At 62.9% G+C, this 26828-nt stretch overlaps 1 protein-coding gene across 18 annotated transcripts in view; it reads left to right on the forward strand.

Moving 5' to 3' along the window:
- SEC16A (SEC16 homolog A, endoplasmic reticulum export factor) overlaps positions 1-26828 on the forward strand; it is a 33128-nt gene that overhangs the window by 374 nt on the left and 5926 nt on the right. For 7 of the 18 annotated variants that reach the window (XM_036306810.1, XM_036306814.1, XM_036306812.1 and 4 more), the window contains exons 1-27: positions 302-501; positions 4159-7806; positions 9408-9544; positions 12684-12778; positions 13650-13776; positions 14200-14398; positions 14538-14712; positions 15747-15889; positions 16384-16445; positions 16542-16680; positions 17002-17247; positions 18373-18470; positions 18795-18876; positions 19063-19180; positions 19352-19463; positions 19612-19717; positions 20413-20553; positions 21342-21455; positions 21619-21811; positions 22955-23161; positions 23374-23456; positions 24274-24423; positions 25269-25349; positions 25701-25757; positions 25878-25989; positions 26291-26428; positions 26606-26760. In XM_036306810.1, the coding sequence (XP_036162703.1) occupies positions 4228-7806; positions 9408-9544; positions 12684-12778; positions 13650-13776; positions 14200-14398; positions 14538-14712; positions 15747-15889; positions 16384-16445; positions 16542-16680; positions 17002-17247; positions 18373-18470; positions 18795-18876; positions 19063-19180; positions 19352-19463; positions 19612-19717; positions 20413-20553; positions 21342-21455; positions 21619-21811; positions 22955-23161; positions 23374-23456; positions 24274-24423; positions 25269-25349; positions 25701-25757; positions 25878-25989; positions 26291-26428; positions 26606-26760 (6849 nt within the window). In that variant the 5' untranslated portion in view covers positions 302-501; positions 4159-4227. Of the gene's footprint in view, positions 1-300; positions 502-4158; positions 7807-9407; positions 9545-12683; positions 12779-13649; positions 13777-14199; positions 14399-14537; positions 14713-15746; positions 15890-16383; positions 16446-16541; positions 16681-17001; positions 17248-18372; positions 18471-18794; positions 18877-19062; positions 19181-19351; positions 19464-19611; positions 19718-20412; positions 20554-21341; positions 21456-21618; positions 21812-22954; positions 23162-23373; positions 23457-24273; positions 24424-25268; positions 25350-25700; positions 25758-25877; positions 25990-26290; positions 26429-26605; positions 26761-26828 lie in introns of those variants that run through there. The other 11 variants (XM_036306813.1, XM_036306815.1, XM_036306820.1 and 8 more) reach the window with 7 other exon arrangements.

Raw genomic sequence — 26828 nt, forward strand, 5'->3', positions numbered from 1 at the left:
GTGAAGGATTGGACGCAGGCTGGGGCGGGGCCAAGGATGGGCCAAGGAAGGTGGAGAGCAAGGGGCGGGGTTAATATGGGGCGTGGCGAAGGGATGGGCGGAGACCAGGAGCGGGATGAAGGGCTGCGCGGTGAAGGACAGAACGCCGGGGAAGGGCGGGCCAAGGGGCGGAGCGTCGCGTCACCTGAGCAGCTCCTGGGGGCGGGTCTAACAGAAGGGGGCGGGGCGGGGGCGGGGCGTTAGAACAGCTGCGAGGGGCGGGACTGGTGGCGTGGCGGGCGGGCGTGGCGCGCGTTGACGTCGCGGCCGGACACGTCGGCGGCGCGGCGGCCCGGGCGACCGGAGCCGGATGTGCCAAGATGGCTGCAGCGGCTGCCGCATCTGCGCTCGTCTTAACTGCCGGGCCGGCTGGCGCCCGCGGCTCCTGAAGGGCTGGCACCTGGGACTGCGGAGGAGCCGGGCGGGGGCCGGCGCGAGCCACGGCCGCCCTGAGGCGCGCCGGTGAGGGCCGGGGTCGGGGCGGAGAGGGGCGGGAGGACGGGCCGGGCCCAGCCCCGAGCGGGCAGTGCGTCTCCGGGTGCTGCCGGAGGGTCGCCGGGGCGGGTGGGCGCCCACGGGCCGGGGAGCCGCGCGCCCGCCGCTCTACGCCCCTCGCCGCCCGCCGGTCAGACTGACGCGGACCCCCTCGTACGGCCGGGCCCTGGGCCAGGGCCCGGGCTCCGCTGTGTTGACACTTGGCCGGCGGGCGGCCTCGGCGCGGGGTCTCGGTGGAGCGGCCGGCAGCCGGCCAACCTGCAGCTCTGCAGGGCGCAGACGCCCCGGACGGGTCTCGGCGCGCCCACGCTGTTGTGTCCTCCTCGTGAGATCGGCGTCCCTCGGACCCACGGAGCCGCCTTGCTGTTGGCCGGTCATTTCGTGACGAGGGGACCAAGATGTCGCAACGGAGGCCGCCGAGCGCTCGCGTTTCCTGCCCGGGGTTAGAGGTCATGTGTGAACCAGCTTCGCCCTTTTCGCGGTGAAAGTAGGACAGTACGGAACCGGGACACATCGAAGCCGTTTAAAGCCCGTGGTTGCCGCTTCCCTTTGGACCGGCTTGGGGATTGGGCAGGAGTCGCGACGATTTTGTGCTCAGTACCTAGGACGGCAGGTGTCAGCCGGAGAGGCGTCCCCGTCCCCTCCGATCCCCGACATGGCAGGAGGCCGCCCGAGCCAGAGGCTGTCCGGGGTGACGCTTCCTGGGGTGACACTCGTGTAGGGCTGAGCGCAGCCCCTCCCTGCAGGCCCCCCGCCCCATGCCCTTACCTAGCGACCTAAGTGCTGTTATCGCGCAAAGATAAGACAAGAGGCAAAACAGCGTATTTCTTGTTCCCGTGACTCATTCACCTTCAGCAGCAGCCACTGCCCCAGTCGCCAGTTGTGCTGAGCGTTTCCTCTGGGCGGTGCGCACACCTCACGCTCCTGCGCGGCGCAGACATCGCTCCCAGTGCCCAGGCCCCACCGCCTTTTCCTTTTACCGTCTGAAGGTTTGATTCTGTAGAGGGTGGTGTGTACGGTCTCTCTGGGGCCAGTGCCCGTCGCCTGGCAGGGACGCCCATGGGGGAAGCTTGCGGGCAGAGGCGCAGAGGCAGGTGCTCCTCCGCAGGCCTGCTGGTTTGCACACACAGCTCAGCTGGAGGTTTGCACACACGGCTCAGCTGGAAGTTTGCACACATGGCTGGCGGTTTGCACACACGGCTCAGCTGGACGTTTGCACACACGGCTCAGCTGGACGTTTGCACACACGGCTCAGCTGGACGTTTGCACACATGGCTGGCGGTTCGCACACCCAGCTGGAGGCGGCGCTCTGGGAGGGGCCTCGTGCTGTAACTCGCTCAGTTCAGTTGCCAGGGACTTACATTAAAAGTAGGTTGTGCTTTTCACACAGATACAGGCAGTTTAAAGGAAGAGCGAGGTTTACCGAGAACGTACTAGGATCTCTAGGATCAGTTGGTGTCTTTGAGGCAGTTAAAGCTCGGTGACTTGAGGCTACAGAAGGATTTGCTGGACTGAATAGAATTCCCTGCAGTCATGAGATAAATGATGTGCAGTTGTGCTGGTTTTTGCTGGTGAATAGAGAAAAAAAGATCGAAAGAATAAGATTCTTCAAGATTGTTTCAAATGAAATTGGTATATTGCTAGAAAGTTCTCAGTTGTGTGGGGGGGGGGGTGAGGGGCGGGGAGAGACGATGCTACTTTGTAGGGAAGTGATAGTATTTGCTTCTAAAACAGTTCTGAGTCCAGGAGTTGAGAAAATAATTGTAAGGGTTTCAGCAAGGAAAACCTTTAAATATAAGCCTGTGAGATTTAGATTGTGATAAGATTTCCCTATTAAACACTGGTAGGGATTGGAGCATCCCAGAATCCACTGCGAGTAGAATTTCATAAGGTTACACCCAGAGGGGAGCTGAGGAATCATCATCATTCTCTCCTGTTCTAGATGAGGAAACTGCGTGGCAGAAAGAAGTGGGTGCCTGCGCCACCCCGCGGGGTGCGGCCTTGCGCCCACAGTGGCGCCTGACCGACAGGCCGCTAGGCTGGGCTCTGTCCTGTCTGAACGCTGCTCAGGCTGGCGGAGGGTCTTCCCTGAAGCCTGAAGGGAGGAGGCTGGCCTGGAAGGCGCCTGGTGCTTGCTTCACGGGTGAGAGGCGAGGCTCTGAGTGTTGTACCCTCAGTCCCTAGAGAGCTGAGCTGTAAATACTTTAAAATGACAGCTTAGCCCAGGCGATGTGGCTCAGGGGTTGAGCATTGAACTATGGAGATCAGGGTTCGATTCCCAGTTGGGCACATGCCCAGGTTGCGTGCTCGATCCCAGTGTGGGGCCTATAGGAGGCAGCCGATCAGTGGTTCTCATCATTGATGTTTCTCTCTCTCTGAAGTCAATAAGAATATACGTATTTAAAGATGACAGCTTAGAACCAGGTGACGTCTCCGTGCTGTTCCTATTGTCAGTCGATTAAGTCTGAGTGCGTTTCAAATGCTTGTCAATAGAAAGGGTTTCCCATTGGCCTCGGACAGCATGTGTGGGCAGCAGTGGTGAGTTAATAGAGTCATAGGGCTGGTTTTCAGGCAGGGACGGGAACTTTTATTTGTAAATTGCTTTACTTAAAACACACTCACGGTATTTCCTTTTATCTGAGTATTGGAAAGATTACCAAGAACATTGCCTGTCTGCAAAAATGTGGCTGAAACTCCAGAGCTGCCGCCATTTCTCCCGTGTTCACGTTTCCCTGTGATCGTGAAACTTGGTCTGCTGTCAGGGAGAGGGACTGACTCACAGAACGGGCGTCCTAAGGAGACAACTTGGACTTTTGTCTGAAAAATACAAGTCAGCTGTTCAAGATTATACTCCGTGTATCTCATTAAACAGGCAGCGGGAAACACTGTCTGGAGGATTTTGTCCCTTTGTTTTCTGTGAGCGTTTTGTTGACACTCTGCCTGATATGGAAAAGGTTTGAATCCTGTCACTTGGTCCCTTAGAGCTGCTCTGTGTGGCCGTCACGCCCGCACTCAGGACCCGGCTCCTGTCGCTGTGCAGCCAGGCCCAGGGCAAGCACATGGGCGCCGTACGAGGTGGGGTGCAGGCCTTCTGGGGAGTCCACGTCTCCCCCAAAGGTTTGCTCTGCAGCTTGTGTTGCTGTACTCGGTAACGCTCTGTCACGGGAGGGAGTGGGAGCCGTGGTAAGCTCTGGCTTTCCTTCGAGACTTCGGGTGGCCGGCCTGGCAGGGTGATGCGCGGTGTGGTCGGGTGGCTGACTCGGGGCCTGGGGACAGGCTCCAGGAAAGGTGGCCGCTCCCTGGGGGCAGCTCAGCCTGATGAGGGCATCACGGAGGCAGCGCCATCTGTGGGTCCTTGGTGGTGTTACAGAGCTGAGCCCCAGAAGAGGACGCTGACTCGCTGAGGTCACTCAGCAGGCCGGGCACGGCCGCATCTGCTCCGTCCAGGGTTCTCCCCTCGGAGCAGGCGCAGTTCCGGGTGGGAGTGGAGGTGGGAGAGACGCGCCCCTCAGGGCTTAGTGACAGGAGGTCACTGTCCGTCAAGTTCTTTGTTCTTATTTTCCTGATTGCAGCCAGGGCTTTGGATATGTGAACTTCATGCCAATTTTTCTTTTTCTTTTTCAGTTCAAATTAAGGATAACGTAGACCCTGCTTCTCTCTGGAAGTGGCATCTGATCGTGCAGGAGCTCCGCCATGCAGCCACCGCCGCAGGCTGTCCCGCCCAACGTGGTGGGGCCGCCTCCCGCGGGCAGCCCTCCAAGCATGTTCTGGTCCGGCAGTTCATACAGGAGACAGGCGGCGGCGAGTGCACCGGGGGCTGCGGTAACTGGCCCCCTGCAGCCGGTAACGGACCCGTTTGCTTTCAGTAGACAGGCTCTTCAGAACACCTCGCTGGGCAATTCGTCCAAAAGCAGCCCTCCCGTGCTGCTGGGCTCGGCCCCACCAGCGTTCCTTCAGCACCCGGGTCTGCCTGTGCCTCACACGAATGCTGGGGACAGCTCCCAAGGATTCCACGCGCCTCTGCCGAGACCTCTGTCGCAGCCCCGGCCAGCGGCCAGCCCCTTTTCTAGTGTGTTGACCCCTTCGGCACCTGGGCCCGAACTGAACAGGAGCGCCCAGGCCACTTCCAGCTCTGAACACGAAACCCAGGCTCAGTACATTCCAGGAGGGGGTTCCAGCACTTCTCATGGCGGCCCCCCACATGGGCACCTGCCTGGGCCTGACAGGCCCCCGAGTGGACAGAACCCTCACGATGGCGCTGCGGCACCCACCACGTCCTCTTTGTTCCCGCAGCCACATCCGCAGATGCCAGGGCAGATGTCAGGGCAGTGGGGGCCGGCCCAGGGCAGCCTGCAGCCCTTCGGGCATTATTGGCCCCGCCCAGAAGGCCGGGTTGCCAATGCGGCACCACAGGCCTCCAGCGCCTCCCACGTCCCCGCTCTGTCCAGCCCGCCTCAGGGGCCTGCCCATGAGCAGCACCAGCCTCCCGCCCCAGGACCTGCGGTCGACGGGAAAGATGGGGCAGCCTCCCTGCAGAGCGGCCACCACTCAGCGAGTCCCTTTGGCCTGGAGAGCACGTTCAGGCCGAGTGTCCGCGGGGGCGGTGCCGGGGCCGGCCCGGAGGTCAGGCCGAGTCCCGCCGTTAGTCACGAGCAGGGGCCAAACCCTGCTCTCGGGAACCCCTCCGCCCAGGGCAGCAGCCCGGAAAGCCATTCGCATTGCCCTCTGGGGGCCGCCAGCCGCGCCCTGCCAGAAGCAGACTCGGGCACGCTCTCCCTGTTCTTCCGAGGCGGAGAGATGGAGAATGAGGAGTCCCTTTCCTCCGAAAACACAGGCTCCGCGGCTCCGTCTTACTTTGACGGTTTCTCCCCCAGCCCTGTTCTGGGCCCTCCTCCGGCACACGCGGGCGCAGGCGGCGTCTACCAGGCCTTTCTCAGAGCCTCCCGTAGCGAGGCCGCACAGCAGGGAGGAGACACGCAACCTTACTTTCCTCAGTCTTCGGACACCCAGCTCGCTCAGCCAGCCGCTAAGAATGCTGCTGCTGACGTGTGGGGTGGCACGCCAGGCACAGGCACTCATGACGCTGGCGGCTCACACTGTGAGAATGTGGAGAACTTGGAGTTCACTCAGAACCAGGAGGTTCTGCCAAGTGAGCCCCCAAATCTGGATGCCTCCTCCCCAGGCGATCACCCCAGATATGCACCTCTTCCCGGGCCCCCAGGCCCCAGGCTCAGTGTCACAGGCCACGCGGCAGGCGGGGGCTCCAACCTCGAGGCCCTGGACGCGCCGCTGCACCCCGTGCGGTCTGATAGCGTGTCGTCTAGTTACAGCAGCAAGAGCCACAGGAGTGCGTCCAGCACAGCCAGGCCCCAGGACCTGGGCACCTTCATCCAGCAGGAAGTCGGCAAACCTGAGGAGGAGGCTCCCGGGAGCTTTTTTAAGCAAATCGATTCTTCTCCTGTGGGAGGCGAGACAGATGTGACCACCATGAGCCAGAATTACCACCACAGCCTGTCCCAGCCCTTGACCCCAAGCCCCCCCAAACCTACAGGGGTCTTTCAGACGAGTGCAAATAGTTCTTTTGAACCAGTGAGATCCCACTTAGTTGGAGTCAAACCAATTGAGGCAGATCGTGCCAACGTGGTGGGTGAGGTGAGGGGGAGCCATGCCCACCAGAAGCACAGACCAGCCGCTGCACCGCCCGACGCCTGCCCTGGCAACCTGGAGCAGCCACCAGACAACATGGAGACCCTTCTGCCACCTCGGGTCTGCCCTCTGCCTCTTCCCTCACCCGCAGAAGCCAGTCACAGGCTTCCGCACCCTGGAGGGCCGCCCTTGGAGACTGTGCCCGCGACACCGGAGAAGAGGCCCTCGACCCGGGCCCAGGGAGCCATGAAGTGTGAGAGCCCAGCCACGACTCTGTGGGCGCAGAATGAGCTGCCAGACTTTGGGGGCAACGTCCTGCTGGCCCCGGCCGCTCCTGCACTTCACGTGCCTGGGAAGCCTCAGCCGTCCGAAGTGGTTCAGCCTCCAGACAAGGGGGTGTCTGGCCAGCGGGCCGGGCCACCGGGCTGCCTCGCCCCTCTGCAAGGCGCGGAGGGCATTGGTGCTTCTGAGAACCTCGAGAACCCTCCCAAGATGGGGGAAGAGGAGGCCCTCCTGTCGCAGGCAAGTTCCGGTGGTGCCAGTCTGCTGTCCTCGCCGCCCACTGAGTCTTTGCACAGCCAGCCAGCCTGGGTCGCTCAGCCCGATCAGAGCGCTCGCCTGGCTCAGCCCCTTCCCTTTCCCGTGTCCTTGTCCCATCCCACGGAGAAGACTCCGTCCAGGAGAGACGCTCGGGTTGGGGACAGATCTGCCGGGAGCAGCTGGGCCGCGGGAGCTGATGCTGGAGAAGCCGCGCCTCTGCCTGGGGTTCTAGCCAGCGCGCTCACCTGCTCGCCTCTGTCTCACAGCCTTGCCCAGAGTAACTTCCCACACGTTTCTGCTCTTTCTGAAACGGTTTCCACTCCACCTGCTAATTTGCTGGTTCAGCCACCATCTCATCCAGCTCCAAAGAACTTGCTTCCGGGTCGGAAGAGCCCCAGTGCCGAGAGCGCGCTGCCGGAGTTGGTTAGTAGCCCTGCCGGGAGCACAGGCCTCCTGCTGCTGGCACCCGCAAGCGACGCTTTGGGGCCTCATAGTAATAAGGCAGACCCCCCCAGGAATCGGGAAGAGACTTGGGGAGCCCTAGACTTCACACTGAATGGGACCGTGGAGAAGCCTGTGAGGTTGGATAGCCTGTCCCATGCCGATGGCCCAGCTGCTGCTCCGCAACCCACCCCCAGTCATCCCAGTCAGCCTGGGCCTGGGGCACGTAACCCAGACCATTTCTACCAACAGGTGACGAAAGGTGCTCCCAACCAGCGTGGCCCCGAGAGAGCCCAGCAGGAGCCAGCTCCTCCCCCACCAGGGCCCACAGCAGCACCTTTCGAACCCTCAAACCCAGAAAGCCCACCAGCACCAGGGCAGCCCCAGAACTCGGCCCAGCCACCTGCCAGTCCGGCTCCCGCGGACCTGGGCCAGCAGCCGCCACCTCGGCCCCCTCCGTCCTCCAGCGCATCGGCCGTGTCCAGCAGCTCGAGCCAGGCAGCCGTGCCGCCGGGCCAGCCGTGGATGCCGCCGCAGCCCCTGGACTTGGCGTCCTACTACTATTACAGGCCCCCATACGACAGCTACCCGGCCCAGTACCCCTCTCCATACCCACCAGACCCAGGCACAGCCCCGCTCTACCAGGTAGGCTTGAGCTCAGACGGTTGAACCCTTTGACCAGCGGTCTTTCCTTGCGAGTTCCTTGGCAGGGTTCTGTGGGTTCAGAAGTGACCGGTGGGCACTGCCCGCGGACGCCGGTTCTGTGCACTGGGCATGAGAAAAGTGCTCCAGCCACCACTGCTCTGCCCCACGGCGCATCTCACGAAGTCCACACGACGTGTCTGTGCATTGAATTGCGGAGATAATCTTAATCCTCGTGTAATGCAGCGCCCCCACTTGTGGGACAGGAAAGCCCTTTGCTTGTGTGGCGCCTGTTGGCTGTCCTAGTCCCGTTGAGAGTCACAGGCTGGGTCACAGGAGAGCCACCTGAAGCTGGTGTGTGGTGGTGACATCAGAAACCTCCCTACGAACAGCAGGAAGCGAGTCTTTTAATGCTTCCTTCAGAAGAAACGGGGAAGTTAGCTCTGGCCTGTAACCCAAGTGAAGCCGCGAGGAGGGTGAGAGTCCACCAGCTCCTCCCAGGCCCGGGGAGGCGGCACACAGGGCCTCACAGCGACGGTGCGGCAGCTCCCAGTGTGGTTGCCTCAGGTTCTGCTGAGTCCTGCCTTCGCTGGAAAAGGGGGTTCCAGCTGGACACCTTATTACCTGGCTTTCCTCACCTCTAGTCCAGGCCCAGGGTCCTCCAAGGTCAGCCGAGGCGCAGGGTGGTGGGCCAGGGAGGTTGAAAGCACAGACTCGCTGCAGGCAGGGCAGGGGCAAGGGCTGGTGGCCGAGCTGGGGACCTTGTGTTCAAAGAGGTTGGGTCAGGGCTGGGCCGGGTCGGCTGATGGGAGACTGTGCCCTGTTGTGGGCCCCTCAGCATGTGTGTGTGTGTGAGTGTGAGTGGTTGGCTACACCTCTGACCACTGACACCTGCGAGTGTTGACTCCCATAGCAGGGAGCTGAGCTCTGCTGGGAGCCCGGGAGGCACAGGGAGCACCGCGCCGCTCCAGGTCCTTTGTGGGCGCTGCGCAGCGCCCGGAGTTTCTCCCGGCGGCACCACTCCTGTGGGCCGGCGCCCTCTGCCTTCCTCTCGGCCGCCCCAGCTTCCAGCACCAGCCCAGGAGTGTGTGCCAGGTAGTGGCGGAGAGTTGGGCTGTCAGACGTGAACTGATTCTGCTTCAGGTCCTCACATGGCCGCCCCTTAGAGGCGGAGCCGTGGCGATCAGTGATTTGTAAGAGGCTGGATGCCTCTAAGAGCCAAGTACCCTCCCCCTGGGTTGCCTGTAGCTTCAGGACCAGGCAGATGGAACCCTGGGTCCTTGGCTTGCTTACCTGGGATGGTGTCTGGGGCAGGGCACAGCTTGAGTCCCGGCACCTCCGCGTTTGAGACCTCAGGAGGCAGAAGCCTAACAGCCCTCACGAGTTGCCATGGCTGCGGGGTGCCTGCTGCATGCTGGCCTCCCCTGAGCAGGCCGGGCTGGGGCTGGAGGGCAGCGCTGCCTGCCTGGGGCCGTTATCCTGGAGGTTTTCTGTTTTGCTCGGGGAAGTCCCGTGTCCCGCGCCCCTGGGAGAGCCACCCGTGCAGCCTGGAGCTGGTGCCTGCTCCTGGGGGCCTGATGCTGCATAAACCTGTCTTCCCACAGGACGTCTACGGCCTATATGATCCCAGGTACAGGCCCTACGATAGCGCGGCGTCCACCTACGCTGAGAACTACCGCTACCCCGAGCCGGAGCGGCCCAGCTCCCGGGCGAGCCACTGCTCAGACCGGCCGTCTGCCAGGTGATGTTTGTGTTGCTGGCTGTAGTGATGTCCTGATGTGGAGAGACTGTGTGAGGAGTGTACACCCTGCTGGTTGCCGTTTTGTCCATGTGGACAGGCTGCAGGATGCGTGTTTACATGGAGGTCAGCACACCCCATGCAGCCATGGCCACGCGTCAGCCAGACCCAGGGCGGAGCCCTGGAGGCACCCCTGTCCTCGGGCAGGGTTCCCCCAGCCCAGGCGGTGGTTATCGCTGGGGCGCGTGCGACCTGGAGGCTCACTGACGGAATGCTCAGGGTCCTAGACTGTGGCAGTTTTTACCTTGCAGACTGGTACCCCCGCAGGCCAGAGTCCACGATGCTGATGCCAGGCAGGCCTGGGCCTCGGTACTTTCCAAGCAGCCCCTGTGCTGGCGCTCCGGCCGGCTTCTCTCGCGGGCGGACCCTGGCTGGATTTGCGATTACAAACAAGCATGTTGAAAGAGCCCCGGGCCGCACCTTCAGCCGCGTGAGAACTGGCGCTCAGAGGCCTCCGCTCAGTGGCTGGGGGGGGGCGGGACGAGGGAGGTGGCTGTCAGGGTTCCAGCTCTGCCGCCTCCCAAAGCCTTCACCTGGCGAAGTAATGCCTCACAGCTGTCGGTGCTACGAGGGCACGTGGTTCCTTAAATGTGGGACAGAGAGGTGTGGCCGCCGGTGCAGGCTTGGTTCACGCACTGCCTTTCAGAACCGTGGGCTCCTTACTCTGGCCCCTCGATGTCTGGTAGCTGGTCAGTGAGTCTGTGCCATCAGCTGGCCTCTGTCCAGACCCGCAGAGGGCGCGCTGAGCTGCGTGTGGCCCAGTGCTGGGGTCCAACCCCAGCAGGTCCAGGGGTCCCCAAAGGTATGGACAGAGTCAGCAAAGAAGGAATGACACAGAGGCAGCGTTCAGTTGATCAGCATGGTTGGGTTCTCTTGCCTGGTTCTATTGCCAGGTTCTGTAGGTTCTCCAGCCAGGTTCTGTAGCCATGTTCCCTCGCTAGATTCTCCAGCCAGGTTCAGTCACCAGGTTCTAGTCAGGTTCTCTTGCCATGTTCTCTCACTAGGTTCTGTGTCTAGGTTCTGTGTCTCTTGGTTCTGTCTTCTAAGTTCTGTCTTGTTACATCTGTATTTATACCAGTTGATTCCAATCCTATCAATCTCTATTCCAAAGGTTAGGGCGTTTCTTATCTCCATTCCAGGGAGTAAAGATTATGTAGCTTAAGCATGATTGTTCGTAGTTTGATTGATTACCCGCCTGGCACTTAGTTAAGGGGTTTTATTCCCTCCCTAACTTCAGGGGAAAATCCCTACCTGGGGAAACAACCTTTCTCAGAGAGGTGACCTTGGTTAAAACACATAGTGCCAAGCAGGTGAGCAAACATATTAAGAACAGTATGCCATATATGCCAGGTCCCTTGAAACAGCAAGGATGGACCGGCTCCCGGCAGCCCAGTGGGCCAGGTGCTCATGTCCTAGCGCAGCCGTGGGCAAACTACGGCCCGCGGGCCGGATCCGGCCCATTTGAAATGAATAAAACTAAAAAAAAAAAGACCGTACCCTTTTATGTAATGATGTTTATTTTGAATTTATATTAGTTCACACAAACACTCCATCCATGCTTTTGTTCCGGCCCTCCGGTCCAGTTTAAGAACCCATTGTGGCCCTCGAGTCAAAAAGTTTGCCCACCCCTGTCCTAGCGCCTGGGGACCACCCTGCTGCCTGGGCAGCGTTCTGACTTGGCGAGAGCCGTGGGCCGGTGTTTTCTAGAACCCCTGGAGGCCAGGGGTCGGGAGGCGGGTGGAGCCAGGGTGCATCTGGCTGTTCCGGTTTCCCTTCACTCACCCACCTACAGATTCATGTGGCGACATTTCAGAGGCCAGAGCTGCTCTGTGTGGAGAGGCGCCCAACGAGGCGGGCGGTGACGTGGGAGGTGTGTCCCCGTCTGCCACGTCCGCACCACTTGCAGCGCTGGGGAGCAGCCTCCTTGGCCCTGCTGTGGTTGGGGTGCGTGCGTGTTCCCACGTGGTGTGTAGCGTCAGTTCGTCTTCGTTGTGCAGCTGGGATCACATCCCTGTGGGCGCTGCTCGAGGTGACGTGGCCTGTTGTTTCTATGATTGCCTTTCCCACGAATGCGGGGTTCGTGGGGGCAAGGAGGTCGTGTTCCTGGTTTTGTGCCGCATCAGGTCATTTTTCGGAGACCCCCCTCCCCCATGCATGGACGGGTGCTCACCCCTGGGGCAGTGAGCGCGGGTGCTGGGCTGAGGTCCTGCACTCCTTCCCCAGGGCTGCACCCACCAAGCCCCAGGATCAGCTGAGTGAGATGTGAGCGAAGTCTTTTAAAAATCAATTATTACAGCCCTTGCTGGTGTGGCTCAGTGGGTAGAACCCCAGCCTGGGGGCTGAAGGGTCCCGGGTTCAGTTTCGATCAAGGGCACAAGCCGGGGTTGTGGGCTCAATTCCAGTAGAGGGCGAGCAAGAGGCAGCCAATCAGTGATTCTCTCATTGATGTTTCTCTCTCCCCCTCTCCCTTCCTCTCGGAAATCAATAAAAATATATTTCTTAAAAAAATGAAGTATTACCTAAAACTTGCTATTAAAGAACAAAAATGTCAGTAAGCCCTTTCAGCAGGTCAGGTACCTGATCTTCCTGCTAAATTTCACCCTTTCTATAATGCAGGTCACAGCCAGGCTTGCTCTGTGAGGCCAGCCTGGCTGGTGCATGGCAGGGCCCACGCTGGTCTGCTCTGAGGGCACCAGTCTGGGCGCACTGGGACCCGCCCGGAGGACACGGGCACGGTCTGTGCAGCGGGTCTGGAAGTCGGATCCGACTCCCCTCCACACCCCGGCACCTTGGCATCGGCTGAGTCTGACATCCACACTCAAGAGCCGGTCCCGGCCCTGCTCCGGCGACGGCACTGAGAACGCCACGATCTGTGCTGGGCGCTCGTGTGGTTGTCATAGAGGCACTTCAGCGCGCTGGGCGCAGGGAATCCCTGACGCTCCTGGCTCTGGGTCTTCTGATTAGGACTCTCCATGACCAAGGGCTTGGACGAGTGCCTGTCGCCTGGGTGCAGTCTGGAGGCCGATACCTGCTGCGCTTTTCAGAAGTAGGTGGCTTGTTGGTAATTCCTGTGTGGTTTCAGGCAGGGGCCTCCTGAGGGCTACTACAGTTCCAAGCGTGGATGGAGCAGCCAGAGCGATTACGCCGGCTACTACTGCGGCCAGTACGACTATGGAGGTACGTCAGCCTGGGCCACGCCCCGGGCCTTAGGCGGAGTCCCCGCTGTTAGTCTGTCTTCATCCCAGAGCCACGGTCACCTGCCTCTGGAAGTGATTCTGTGGCTGCTTTTCATCCAGAAGCTGCATCGTGGTCACAGCACGCGTGTGTCTGGCTCACACGAGCTGTTCTCTGACTTCCGAGAACAGTTGCCAGGGGCCCGGGGCTGCCTTTCCTGTCCCTGCGACCGTTCACATTGATCAGAGGAACATGAGCCGCCCCTGGGCTAGTGTGTCTGCCCTGCTCTGTGGCCACGGGGCTGTGGCTCCGGCACTGGAGGTGCAGGCGTGTCCCCTCGCTGTCGGGGGAGGGGGGGGCCTCTTGGCTACGTGTCCCTGAGCCCTGCTCCTCTGCCAAGCTGTGTCCTGCTCGGTGCAGAGGGTCCAGGCCAGCAGCCCTCGCTTACCCAACACGGCCCTCCCGCCCCGCCCCGCTCACAGGCCTCTGCCTCCCTTCCACGTAACACACTGGCGGCTCGGATGGGACTGGCCCTGTTCAAGCAGCCCTTTGGTTCTGAGGGTCTCCTCACCCTTCCTAGGCCACATCAGCAGAGATGGGAGTAAAGCGTATAGTTACGGGGTGAACTGTTCAAAAGTAGTAACTACGGGCAAGAATTTAACCAGATGTCATGTAGCAGGTTTCTCTTCTTAATCGTGTATTGGGAGGACGAGCCAGCGGCCACTGGGTGTCACACAGGGACAGGACTCCGCGAGACCTCCGGCATCTCAGCACCCAGGGTCATGCCTCTCGGGAGGACAGCGAGGCTCCTCGGTGCTGGGGGCGCAGCGTCTCCCACGCGTGTTGTATCAGCTCGTTAATCCCTTGCTTGCAGATCCGGGCCGCTGGGATCGGTACCCCTATGGGTCTGGGTTCAGGGATCCCCGCCCCTATGACCGCAGGTATTGGTATGACGCGGAATACGAGCCGTACAGGAAAGACAGCTACGCCTATGCTGACAGGTGGGTGAGAAGCCCTTCGCCAAGGGGGATGGGAATCAGCTGCGCTTTGTAACGCCCCACCAGCTGCGGCTGGGGGTCCCGGGAGCCGCTGCCGTCACGGCCACTGTCTGAAAGGGGCGGGCAGACTGGGCCGCTGGCGTCACTCACTGTGGGCGCAGCACAAGCGCCTGGGATCGCCTTGCCCTTGTTGCCTCGGTGGCTGTGACCTTGCAGCCTGCTCCCCTGAACCTGCACCTGGGGCTGACCTTGCCCCTGGGTTCCAGGCAGCCCCTCGGGGGCGGGCTCGGACCGTGTCCTGTGAGGCAGGCCCCGTCATGATGTGAGGGCACGGGCGGTGCGGGCCCGTAGGGCTTGAGTGCTGAGCAGTGCGTCATGCCAGCGGCCTCAGTGCCCTCTCTTGCCTCTGCCCCACTGGCCCTCCAGGCCCGAGAGGTACGACGACCCCTGGAGGTACGACCCTCGCTTCACAGGGAGTTTTGATGACGACCCTGAGCCCCACAGAGACCCCTACGGGGACGACGTGGACCGGCGCAGCGTGCACAGCGAGCACTCGGGGCAGAGCCTGCGCAGCGCGCCCAGCGTGCACAGCCGCCACAGCAGCTTCAGCGCCCACTCGCAGCAGGTGCGCGCGGGCCCGCGGGGGCGGCAGGCAGGCTGTCCACAGCTCTGTGTAGACCCAGGTTCCCCCTGCTCTGGCAGCACCTCCGGGTCTGGCTGGCGCGCCTGTGAGCTAACTACCTGCCGGCTTTGTGTTTCCTAAGAGCCAGGTTTACAGAAGCTGCAATGTGACCGTGGGGCCTTATGAGGCTCCGCCGCCACCAGGCTCCTTCCATGGGGACTATGCCTACGACGCCTACATGAGCAATTTCAGCAGCGCCCAGGGCTTCCCAGAGTACGGCTACCCTGCTGACGCCGGCTGGCCCTCCGTGGAGCAAGGTGTGTGTGGTCAAGGCCCTGGGTGCTCTCAGGTGCAGGGGTGCCGAGTCACCCCTCGGTCACCTCACAAGCCTGGGGCGAGAAACGGGAGTGAGTTGCAACTGAGGGCATTTGTGATGGCCTGACCGGGTCCTCCCCGGAGTAGGGACAGCTGTGTCACAGCACGCCCGTCCTTCTGAGGGCCAGGCTGGTCCCGCTGGGCTGGCAGCACCCTCGGCTGTAGCTGGGCTCACAGGCCGGAGAGCTGCCCTGCCTCTGTCACGGGCCCTCGTGTGACTCCTGTGGCTCACCGCCAGGCTCTCGGGTGGGGCCTCCTGTTCCCATGCCGACCACGCGGGTCAGCAGCCTGTGGAGGGAACTCCGATTCCCCTAGAAAAGCTGCCCTCGGCTTTCCCACTGCCACGCTCAGCCCTCGGGAAGGCCTGTTACTGCTGAGTCTTGGAAACTGTGAAAATAGGTGATGTTCTTGAGATAGTATTTCAATTGCAATCCTCACCCGAGGACACGCTTAGAGAGAGGAAGGGAGAGAGAGCAGCGATGGGAGAGGAACAGCAGTGGCATCCATTGATTGCCGCCCTCTCCCCCGCCCCCCGCATACGCCCCTCCTGGGGACCAAACCCGAAAATGCCCAGGGCTTGAACCCGTGACCTTTCAGTGCACCGGACGTGCTGGACCTGAGCCGCCAGGCTGGGCTGCGGCCCTCCTCGCCTTCACTGGGTGCGGTCACGGCCCCGCCGTTGAGGACAAAGGCTCAGGCACGAAAGGTCCTGGGTGCTGCTTCCTGTGACAGGCGCGTCGGGTGGTGTTCAAGAGCTTTTAGATTTCGAGGAGATGGTTTCGTTTCTAAGGATTTAGACATTTCTTAAGCCGCGCTGGAGTTTACTTTAATGGGGCCTTTAGCCACTAGTGACTTCCAACTGAAAGTCAGTTCATGTGGGTCCTCAGCCTGTGGGCACCTTGACATCGAGCTGTGGTCTGGCTCCGAGGCCCCAGAGCTGACCCCCGGCTGTGTCCTGTTCACGTCCTCCCTGCAGCTCCATCGAGACCGACTTCCCCGGAGAAGTTCTCCGTGCCCCATGTCTGTGCCCGGTTTGGTCCTGGGGGTCAGCTCATCCGCGTGATCCCCAATCTGCCCTCAGAGGGACAGCCGGCCTTGGTGGAAGTGCACAGCATGGAGGTGAGGCCGGGGGTGGCCGCGGGCCCACAGGCCGTGCCTCAGCCTTGTCTGAAAACGGTCTTGCGGAGTGTTTCCTCCGTGGACCCTCGGTGGAGGGGGTTTTATTTGTTCTGTGTGGTTGTGCGTCTTTTATCTTTGTTTGCACTTCTGGTTTTGAGGGGAGGGCCTGTTGGTGTTCAGTACTGGTGATTTCAGTGACGAGTAGGGAGGTGGCCAGGGGGGGTTGGGGTGCCCTGGGAGCCTGTGTGGTGGGCACTGTTTTGTGGCCCACCAGCCTCTGTCACATGTATTGGCTCAGAGTTCAGGGGGAATGGGTCTCGCCGCTTTAAAGGGTGAAAGTCACTGTTGCCAACCAGACACGGCCAAGCCCCTGGTGGAGTGCCTCGGCCTCCCCGATGGGACAGACCGTCCTCGGGTCAGCAGACACGGGGGGCAGTGGCGGAGCCTGCCCTGAGCTGCCCCTCCCTGTCCCCCCTGTCCCTCCCTGTCCACAGACGCTGCTACAGCACCTGCCGGAGCAGGAGGAGATGCGCGCCTTCCCGGGGCCGCTGGGCAAGTAGGTCCCGCCGGGCACGGGCCGCTGTGGGCACCGCGTGAGCGTGGCTGGGCCGCGGCGCTCATCGCTGTCCACTGAGGGCTGTCCTTCTTTCAGAGACGACACCCATAAGGTGGACGTTATTAACTTTGCGCAGAGCAAAGCCACCCAGTGTTTGCAGAATGAGAGCTTACTTGACAAAGAGTCCGCAAATCTCCTCTGGAATTTTATCATCCTGCTGTGCAGACAGAACGGGGTACGTGCCGTCTTACCTGGAAAACGCCTCTTCTTGGCCTGGAGTCTTGGGGACCCTGGGTCTCCCACGGCGTGGGGAGGATTTCTGTGCTGGGCCGAGCACGCGGAGCCGTCTCAGCAGTGACGTGGGGCAGGGGAGACAAGCGGGTGTGCAGCTGGGGCGAGGGCAGGTTCGGGCCCACCATGTTGGGCTGTCGGGCTCCTGGGTGTGTGGGGGGTGGCGGCGTGCACTGGGCGGCCTGTTGGCCTCCCCCAGCAGGGCCTGTGGGAAGTCCTATCCGTCGTGAAGGCCCTTGTTCTTTCTGTCCCCGCCGCCCTGCAGACCGTGGTGGGCACAGACATTGCCGAGCTGTTGTTACAAGACCACAGGACGGTGTGGCTTCCTGGGAAGTCACCCAACGAGGCCAACCTGATCGACTTCACCAGCGAGGCCGTGGGTCAGGCCGAGGAGGAGGAGGAGTCGGTGGAGGCCCAGCTTTCCTTCCTCACTGACAGCCAGGCCGCCACCAGCTCTCTGGAGAAGGAGACGGAGCGGTTCCGGGAGCTGCTGCTCTATGGCCGCAAGAAGGCGAGTTCCGAGCTCTCGGACGCCGGGGCGTGTCCTGGCGCCGCCCCATGGGCTTAAGTGCCAGGAAGCTGTGGGAGGGACAGGCCTGCCTGGAGAGCACCGGGCCTTGACGGCAACCGGGTGAACAGGGGTCTGGCCCTGTTGTCTCTGAAGGTGTCCGCGCCGTCTCCTCACACGTTGCCAGTGTTGAAGCCTCAGTTTCCCTCCTCACTCCCGCACAAGTGCACGCAGTTGCACTCGGGCTGTGCCCGCCCGTGCAGTGCTGTCGGGTGAACACGTGCACGAGACAGACAGCCCGTGGTCACAGTTAGGGGTGCGCTCAGCCTCTGAGGTGTGCTGGGTGTGGGGGAGCGGTGCCCAGTGGGAATGGATCAGGCACAGCGAGTGCAGAGGCTGCGGCTGGGGAGAGTGGCAGAGACCTCGCACAGGTGCTGGCGCTGTGGCCGTTCTCTCTGGTTGTGCCCAGTGGAGGGCGGGTCTAGGGTAGAGGGGTCCCTGTGGGCTGTGGGCACATGCCCAGCTCTGCATGGCCCGGTGGCAGGGGTCTGACAGCCCCAAGTCCTTGGTGCTTGTATGTCGTGATAAGCTCAGGTCACGGTCAGAAGCTCTCTGAGATACCAGGTCACTTGGCTGAGGGGACACACTGTCCACGGGGAGAGGCGTCATCGCCCTGGGAGTGGCGTGCACAGTGGCCCAGTGGGAAGGACCTCTGAGGGTGGCAGCGCTGCCTCCCGGCGTCCCGTGTCTACTGGCCTGCTTGTCCTAGTTATTAAAAACAAGTTTTTAACGTATTGATGTTGCGGAGAGGAGAGAAGCAGGACCTTGACTTGTTGTTCCCCTTGTTCATGTGCCCTGACCTTGGTGCGTCGGGGTGGCACTCTAACCACCGAGCCGCCCGGCCAGGGCTGCTTGTAACAGTTTGTAAAAGCAAGACCCACGGCCACAGGCACTGTGATGGGGGGTGGGGGCAGTGGCACAGGTGTGTTCTGGGGGCCGTGGAGGCAAGTGTGTCGCACCACAGTCGAGCCCTTTCCTCTTTCCCGGCCACGCGGACGACACGCTCCCCGGCGCCTGACTCGCATCACGTGAGTCACTGCCACCTCGGCTCACCGCGCTGCTTTGCAGGATGCTTTGGAGGCCGCGATGAAGAACGGCCTGTGGGGTCACGCCCTGCTGCTTGCCAGCAAGATGGACAGCCGGACTCACGCCAGAGTCATGACCAGGTACAGACTCGCTGGGCTGGCGGCTTCTGGGCGCAGCCAGCTGGTCGGGCAGCCGCGCCTTGGCAGCTCTTCGAGGCACAGGGTCTAGCTCTCGCAGAGAAAGCTGGGCCTCCCCTGCGCTGCGGGGCCGCTCCCTGTGCACTGCTCGGTGCTGAGCTCTGTCAGATCGCTGAGCGCCTTGTCTCTCTCGGCCTTTAAGGGCCTTTAACACTGAGCTGCGTGCGCGCTGAGGGGCGGGAGGCATCGGGCTGATGGTTGAGGGGCTGAGACGGGCCAGTCGTGTGGGGAGCTGGGCCAGGTCAGCTTCCTCTCGTGTCTCCCCAGATTCGCCAACAGTCTTCCCATCAACGACCCTCTGCAGACCGTCTACCAGCTGATGTCCGGGCGGATGCCTGCAGCGTCCACGGTCAGTGGCGCTCCCGTGGCTCTCGCAGCCGCGTGCGTGGGGACTGCTCCGGCGGTTTCATCGCAGGATGAGGCTGCCTTCCTTTCTGCCCTGCCCCTCGCTCCCGGAGCCCGACCCTGCAGGCTGGTGACACTCGGCCCGGGGTCACCCAGGGTAAGGAGTGTCCCGCTGACTTTCCGTACCTAGTGCTGCGGCGATGAGAAGTGGGGAGACTGGAGGCCGCACCTCGCCATGGTTCTGTCCAACTTGAACAACAACATGGATGTGGAGTCCAGGACGATGGCCACGATGGGCGACACGCTAGGTGGGTCCGTGCAGACGGGAGGCCGTGGGCGTGGGGCACAGAGACTGCGTGCAGTGTGTCAGGTGGAAGGGACAGGACTCCCGTGCCTCTGGCATCGCTGCCACTGGCTGTTCGCCATCTTTGATTTCGGGAGAACCCCCCGACCGAGACGTGGCCCCTGTGTCTCCTCAGCCTCGAAAGGCCTCTTGGACGCTGCACACTTCTGCTACCTCATGGCTGAAGTTGGATTTGGGGTTTATACCAAGAAAACCACAAAACTCGTCTTAATTGGATCGAACCACAGGTGAGGAATTGCATAACTGTGTGCCCCTCCCCGCCCCTCCCTCCTGTTAACCCAGAACGGAGCCGGGAGGCGGCCTCTCGGCCTGACTGTGTGGCATGACATGCTGCTGGGGGACTGGCTCAAATAAGTTCACTCCTTTCCTCAACAGTTTGCCATTTTCAAAGTTTGCGACCAATGAAGCCATCCAGAGGACAGAGGCCTATGAGTATGCGCAGTCGCTGGGCACGCAGTCCAGCCCCATGCCCAACTTCCAGGTGAGCCCCGCCCACAGGCTGGGCACGCAGTCCGGCCCCATGCCCACCTTCCAGGTGAGCTCCGCCCACAGGCTGGGCACGCAGTCCGGCCCCATGCCCACCTTCCAGGTGAGCTCCGCCCATGGGGCTGGTGAGGCTGCGGGCTGTGGGGTGGAAAATTCTCACGCAAAAGGCAGTGTTTTTGGAAATCTTGGGGCGACATTGATCAGTAACGTTTGAGAATAAACCCTGTTGAATTGAGGATTTTGTTTGTATTTTGGGTCTTAATATTTAAAATCTTATAAATCTCGAGTATTTTGTTTCTATCAGCTATTTTTAGCGTGATGAGTGTTATCTGACCCAGGAGTGAGTGTGAGAGTGAGCGTGTGTGTGTGCGTGTGTGTGTGGCACTTGCATGACCCTGAGCGAGGAGACCGGCTGTGGGACAGTCCTCGGGGGCGGGGCTGTGAGCATGTGCTGACTGCGGCCTCTCTGCTTGGACCTGGCAGCTCTGAGGGCTGCAGAGAAGGACTGTGCTTCCGAAGCTCGCAGTGTCCTGTGCTCTGAACTGTCTCCAGGAGCAGGACGCGCTGTGGGGGCGGGGCTGGGGGGCGCGGCCCCCAAACCGTCCAGGACAGTTCTCAGCTGCGGGGCTGTGGGGCGGCTGCAGACGGGAGGAGCCGCGGGGGCTGAGCTTGTGTGTGTGTTTGCTCCAGGTGTTCAAGTTCATCTACTCCTGCCGCCTGGCCGACATGGGGCTGGCCACGCAGGCCTTCCACTACTGCGAGGTCATCGCCAAGGGCATCCTGCTGCAGCCGCACAGGCACTCCCCCGTGCTCATCAGCCAGCTGGTCCAGGTGCGGTCCTGAGCCGCCCCCGCCAGCCTGGGGTCCGGGCGCCAGACTCGGGGGGGGGGAGGTCGGGACGAGTCACACACTGAGATGCTCTCGGGCAGCTGCTGGTGTCTGGCACGTTAGCGTATGAGTCCGTCCGTCTCGCTCCCGTGCAGAGACTGCGCCGGGAGCTCCAAGGCCAGAGCAGAGGTCGGTCCCGCCGTTAGTGGAGCCTGCGGGTCCGACAGCCTGGGTTTGGGTCCTGCTGACCCACTGCGGCCTGGTTTCCCCGCCCTGGGCGGTGAGGCAGCGTGACTGGCCCCAGAACTGTGGACCCTAGACGGGATGGGACAGCGCCCAGCCAGCGCCACAGTGTGTGTCCCCTCCCGGAGAATGTGCTCAAGTGACACCTAGGAAGGTTTTATTATGGAGGCTTTCGGACAGTTTGAGGCCAAGCTTGCTTCATCTGGTCCCGCCCACGGCCCCTCAGTTCCCCCCAATCCCCCAGCCCATCTCCCCACCCGATCAGAGTACGTCTGTGTCTACGTCAGTTCCGCACTTGGCTTGGCCAAGTCCAGTCTGTTGTCAGGTGGCGGCGGCAGGAAGTTCAGCTCCGGGGTCTGGGCCCTGCGGACCCCGTGCAGCCACCCCGCGGTCAGCTCCTGTGAGCGTGGCGTCCGGGCTCGTCCTGTGGCCCCACTGAGTGGGAGGCCTGCAGCAGAGGCCCGCTCAGCCCTGGGTGCGTCTGCTCCAGGTCGGAGCAGCTGTGAAGACACTGGTGGTGACGGGCCCGCCTTCTCGTGTGTCTCCAGATCGCTTCCCAGTTACGCCTCTTCGACCCGCAGCTGAGAGAGAGGCCGGAGGAGGAGTCCTTTGTGGAGCCTGCCTGGCTGGTGCAGCTGCAGCGTGTGGAGCGGCAGGTCAAGGTGAGCGTGGCTCCGTCGCGGCTGGCACTTCTCGTGGCTGGTTTCCACCTGTGGTGTTGGGCGTGGACAGGACAGGGAAGGCGTGCGAGTGTGTGGCTTGGGGATGAGGCAGGACGGCTCCCACAGCCTGGCTGCCAGCGAGGCCTGAGCCATTTGTCCACAGGAGGGTGCTGTGGTGTGGCGTCAGGACCCGGCCTTCCCCCAGCGCTGTGCCAGCACCCCCAGCTCCGAGGTGGGACAGTACGATGGGCCAGGACCCGAGCAGCCCTCGCACCTGGGCACCGAGAACCCACTGCTGGCGCCACCTGCGCCCAGCGCCGAGCACTCTGGCCAGGGTGTGTGGCTGCTGCCGTCAGGTGAGCCTGCGCGGGGAAGGCCCTCGCCCCTTTCTCTCGAGAGGGCAGCTTCCAGACGAGGAGAACCCAGGGACGCTTGTTCTTCCTCCCCCCCTCCTCCTCTTCCTCCTCTTCCTCCCCCTCCCCCTCCCCCCTCCCCCTCCTCCTCCTTCCCCTCCCTCCTCCCTCCTCCCCCCGCCTCCTCCTCCCTCCTCCTTCCCCTCCCCCCTCCTTCCCCTCCCTCCTCCCCTTCCTCCTCCCCCCACTCCTCCTCCTCCCCCAACCCCTCCTCCTCCCCCAACCCCTCCTCCTCCCCCTCCTCCCCCTTCTCCTCACCATTCCTCTCCTCCCCCCTCCTCCCCCTCCCCCTCTTCCCCCTTCTCACCATTCCTCTCCTCCCCCCTCCTCCCCCTCCCCCTCCTCCCCCTTCTCCTCACCATTCCTCTCCTCCCCCCCTCCTCCCCCTCCCCCTCCTCCCCCTTCTCCTCACCATTCCTCTCCTCCCCCCTCCTCCCCCTCCCCCTCCTCCCCCTTCTCCTCACCATTCCTCTCCGCCCCCCCTCCTCCCCCTCCCCCTCCTCCCCCTTCTCCTCACCATTCCTCTCCTCCCCCCTCCTCCCCCTCCCCCTCCTCCCCCTTCTCACCATTCCTCTCCTCCCCCCTCCTCCCCCTCCCCCTCCTCTCCCTTCTCCTCACCATTCCTCTCCTCCCCCCCTCCTCCCCCTCCCCCTCCTCCCCCTCTCCTCACCATTCCTCTCCTCCCCCCCTCCTCCCCCTCCCCCTCCTCCCCCTTCTCCTCACCATTCCTCTCCTCCCCTCCTCCTCCCCCTCCCCCTCCTCCTCCATGCTTATTCATAACCTTGCCGAGCTCAGCGGGTCCCATGGCATTGGATGCCCGGGGGCAGGTGGGTGGCCGGTCTGAGCCCCAGAAGCAGAGGTCGGGTCCTGCCGCTCACGGTGCCTCCCCTCAGCGCTGGCAGGTGTCTGTTCGCTGCTCCAGCCGTGATGCCGTCTCGGCGTGTCCTGCTGGGTGGCAGGCCCTCCTGTCTCAGGGAGGAGCAGGCCGTGCCGATACCGCACCACAACCGATCGCACCGGGGCAGCTGCAGGGACGGGACAGATGTGGCCTCGGCACCTCTGACTCTTCTCCATGTCCCCATGCAGCTCCGCCGACGCTCCCCGAGGGCCTGCCCGCCGTCCCTGCCGGGGTGCCCATGTTCCCCGTGCCGCCCCCGGGCCCTGGGGAGCCAGCGCCTGGCTTTGCAGAGCCCTCTGGGCCGGACCCCGCGGCCCGGTACGCAGGGCCTGGCCTGCCACCCAGCGCACCGTCTCTGCAGGAGAGCGCACACCTGCTCCGGGCCCAGGACCCAGGTGGGTCTGCGAGGTGTCGCCACGGAGCAGAGCTGAATGGGCCTCCTGTCCCAGGAGCGGGGCCGGGGAGGAGCCTGCAGTCAGGGCACTCAGGCCTGGTGCTCACGGGGCATGGAGAGGGCTCGGCCTTCGCATGCTCCCTTCCGTGCCGGCTCCCTCTGTCCTGTGCCTGGCGGCTCCGAGGTCACAGAGGCCCTCTCTGCCATTGACAGGAGCGCTGCCCCAGGACCCCCGCGGGAGAGGCTCGCTGGCGGAGCGAAGAGAAGAGGATCTGGGTGGCAAATCTGAGGATGTGGTACTGGCTCCTCCCCCTCCCTGTGGACGAGGGCGGGGTCCTGGGGCTCCCGTTGCCAGCGGGCAGATAGTGCTGACATAGGAGACGGCCTTCCGAGTGCTTCCTGAGGAGAGGCCCTGGGAGGAAACACGCGGGAGGGGAATGTACTGGCGCGGGCGCCGCTGCCTGACGGAGGAGCAGCGCTGGCGGCCGCTGTTACTGCACCGCACCTCTTCTAGGGCCCCTCTGGCCCCCGGCCCTGCACCTGCTCTGCACGGGGCCCTGCAGTCCCCCCGGGCTCCTGGGAACAGACTCATCTTATCAGACCTGTTTGGTGTAAATACCACCTGTTTACTCTGATGCCCAGCGGGCGGGACAGATGCTGTCTACAGCCACTTTCTGGAACCTTCTCTAGGGTGCCCAGCTCAGCATGGACACCGTCAGCAGGCGATCGCTGTCGTTGAAACTGCACTGTGTGTTCTGCCATTAAGACGTTCTGTCCTGGAAAAGTAAAAATGAGAGTTAACTATTGAAAACAGACTCTGACCAGGGACATTTTTCATTAAAACGCCCACGGCTCCCTGACCAGTCTTTACGCTTGGGGCACATGGAGTCCGTTCCTTCCAGCCCAGAGCCCGCCTTCTGGTCCCCGTGATGCCCCTTGCTGAGCCGCTTGTTCTGTGGGCTGGCTCTCAGGTTGGCCCAGGGCTCCAGGGCTGCCCTGTCCCACCTCCCCTCTCCTCTCCTCTCCTCGTTCTCGCTTTCCGGCCTCTCAGGGATGTTCTGGGGCTCCTGGGCGGTGCCCCAGGTGAACCGGTTCCCGCGTTGCCTTGGACAGGGCTCCCCGAGGATGCCGCAGGACTCCGAGGCCCCCCCAGCGTGGGGGGGTGCCAGCCTGGGGGCCCTGCAGCCTCCGTCTCGGACGCCCGCTCCCGCAGGGAAGAGCCCGGTGCCAGCAGCCAAGAAAGAGCCCAAGGAGCCTAAGAAGGTAACGCGGCCGCCTCCAGCGGGGCCGGCTCGGCTCCCACGGCGCCGGGCACCCGGAGGCCAGGCCAGGCGGTCGCTTCTTCTCTAGTTAATGACGCCAGACGCGTTTTCAGAGGAGCCACAGAGTGAGGGGCACAGTGGTGGGCGTCTGTCTGTGCCCACGTGTCACACCGCCCAGCTCAGAGCGAGGGCCGTTCCTGCTCCCAGAGGCCCTGCGTGTCCAGGACTGTCCCCTCCCGCCCGGGGCGGCCTCTCTGCCTCTGTCTCACTGAGGAGTTCGGCCTTTGTTGCGTTTCGCCTGAAGGAGGCCCGTCCCCCGAGTGGGGCGATCCGTGTGGCTGCCACCGTCCTACTGCCCTTCCTCCTGACGGGCGCTGGGTTTCTCCCCACCGGGCACACCCGGCTCTGCTGGGCTGGTGGCAAGGGCGCTGTTTCTCTTGGGTGTGGCCCAGGGCACAGGCAGCCGGTCCAGCTTTGGAAGGCGCTGTAGGTGTGCAGGCCACCCTCCTGGCAGCCGCCCACAGTGGCACCACCGTCCAGGCCCTGTCCCGTGTGCAGGGCGGGCACTGGTGCTCCTGCCGGGCCTTCTGCCAGGCGGTGACACTTGCTGTGCTTGCGTTGGCGTTTCCTGGTGGGAGTGGTGCTTGTCTGTGCCTCTCCATCCTCGGCCGCGTGCGCTGTCCTTCCCCAGGCTCCCTGTGTTGTCAGGACTCGCAGGAGGTCTCCCCACGTGTGGACACAAGTCCGTGTGCTCCTGGCCGCGGGTCCTCAGAGCGGGTCACACAGGCTTGTCCTGTGTCGTTTCGCTCGGCCGCGCCCTCACGTGCTTGTCCTGGTTTGGTTCAGAATGCCGAGTCCTGGTTCTCGCGCTGGCTGTCTGGGAAGAAGAGGACGGAAGCGTACTTGCCAGACGACAAGAACAAGTCGGTGGGTGTCGCCCGAGGGGCCCCCGAGGGTTCGGTGGGTGTCGCGGTGGCGTGTCCGGCAGCGTTGTTGGCGCTGTATTTCAGCTTCAGAACGACACACATACATGTCCCTCCAGTCTGGGTCACAAAGGAGCCAGGCTAGCCCAGCGGTCGGCAAACTGCAGCCCCTTGAGTGTGGCTCTTCCATAAAATACCACGTGCGGGCGCGCACGTACAGTGCGATTGAAACTTCGCGGCCACACTCAAGGGCCCAAGAGCCACGTGTGGCTCGCGACCGCAGTTTGCCGACCACTGGGCTAGCCGCTCCGCTCGGCCCGCTGACCTTGTTCTTTGCTTTTCGCAATCGCGGCAGATCGTCTGGGACGAGAAGAAGAACCGATGGGTGGACACCAATGAGCCGGAGGAGGAGGTTCGCGGGGGGCGGGGGGCTCGTTGTGCCCGGAGGAGCCCTGCCTCCGAGGCTCTGTCTGTGGCGCGTCCGGGCCTTTGGGCTCGTGAGCAGGTTTCTGAAGCCACTGTCCCTCCGCAGAAGAAGGCTCCGCCCCCACCCCCAGTGTCGCTCCCCAAGGCTCCGCAAGCTGCCGCCCCTGGGCCTGGCGGGCCCCCCAGAGCCTCTGTGAACATGTTTTCTAGAAAAGCAGGTAACAGTCAGGCCAGAAGTGGGCGCTGGTTTGGATAACCTGTGTGTCCTGCAGCTGTGCCGGGGACTGGGTCCTGAGTGGGACTGCAGGGGGTGCCCGCCACCCCCTGTGGGCGAGGGGTGCAGAGCAGGGTGGAGGGGGGGGCCCCGCCTGGGGCTGGTGCCAGCAGAGGCGCGCCGCGGGGGGCCGTCCCGCAGCCGCTGGGTGGGACGGGAGAGGTTCCTGCGGCTCCTCCTCTGCCGCGGGAGGAGGTCGCGGGAGCGGATGGTGGCACACCGCTGACTGCCGCCTCCCGCCATAGCCGGGAGCCGAGCGCGCTATGTGGACATCCTCAACCCGGGCGGGCCCCAGCGCACCGAGCCGGCGCTGGCTCCCGCGGACCTCTTTGCTCCACTTGCCCCGCTCCCGATCCCGGCGCAGCTGTTCGGACCAAACCCAGGTAGGCAGTGCGGGCGGCACGTCTGCGGTAGCCCGTGCCTACCCTGACTCCCCGAGAGCCGCTGGCCTTCCTCTCCCCGGAGAGGAGTGCCGCAGGGTGCAGAGGGCCTCATCCCCTCCCTCCTCCTCATGTGCCCTCCTCCTCGCGTGCCCTCCCTCCTCGAGTACATGCGTGCAGGTAGGTGGACACGGCCGGCTGCTGGGATGTGTCAGCCCTTCCCTGCTGTCTCCTGCACAGACGCAGAGGGAGCCCCACCTGCAGAAGTGTCTGGCAGGGAAGGGCAGGCGCTAGCTGGGGGTCCAGCCCTTCCAGAACCTTCCTCGGAACCCCAGGTGAGCGGGCGCAGTGGGACAGGACAGGCCCCGTGGGGGTTTGCCTCCTCCCCGGCCGGGAGCAGCTC

The sequence above is a fragment of the Myotis myotis genome, unplaced genomic scaffold (assembly GCF_014108235.1).
Source record: "Myotis myotis isolate mMyoMyo1 unplaced genomic scaffold, mMyoMyo1.p scaffold_m19_p_44, whole genome shotgun sequence".
In the NCBI taxonomy this organism is placed as follows: domain Eukaryota; kingdom Metazoa; phylum Chordata; class Mammalia; order Chiroptera; family Vespertilionidae; genus Myotis; species Myotis myotis.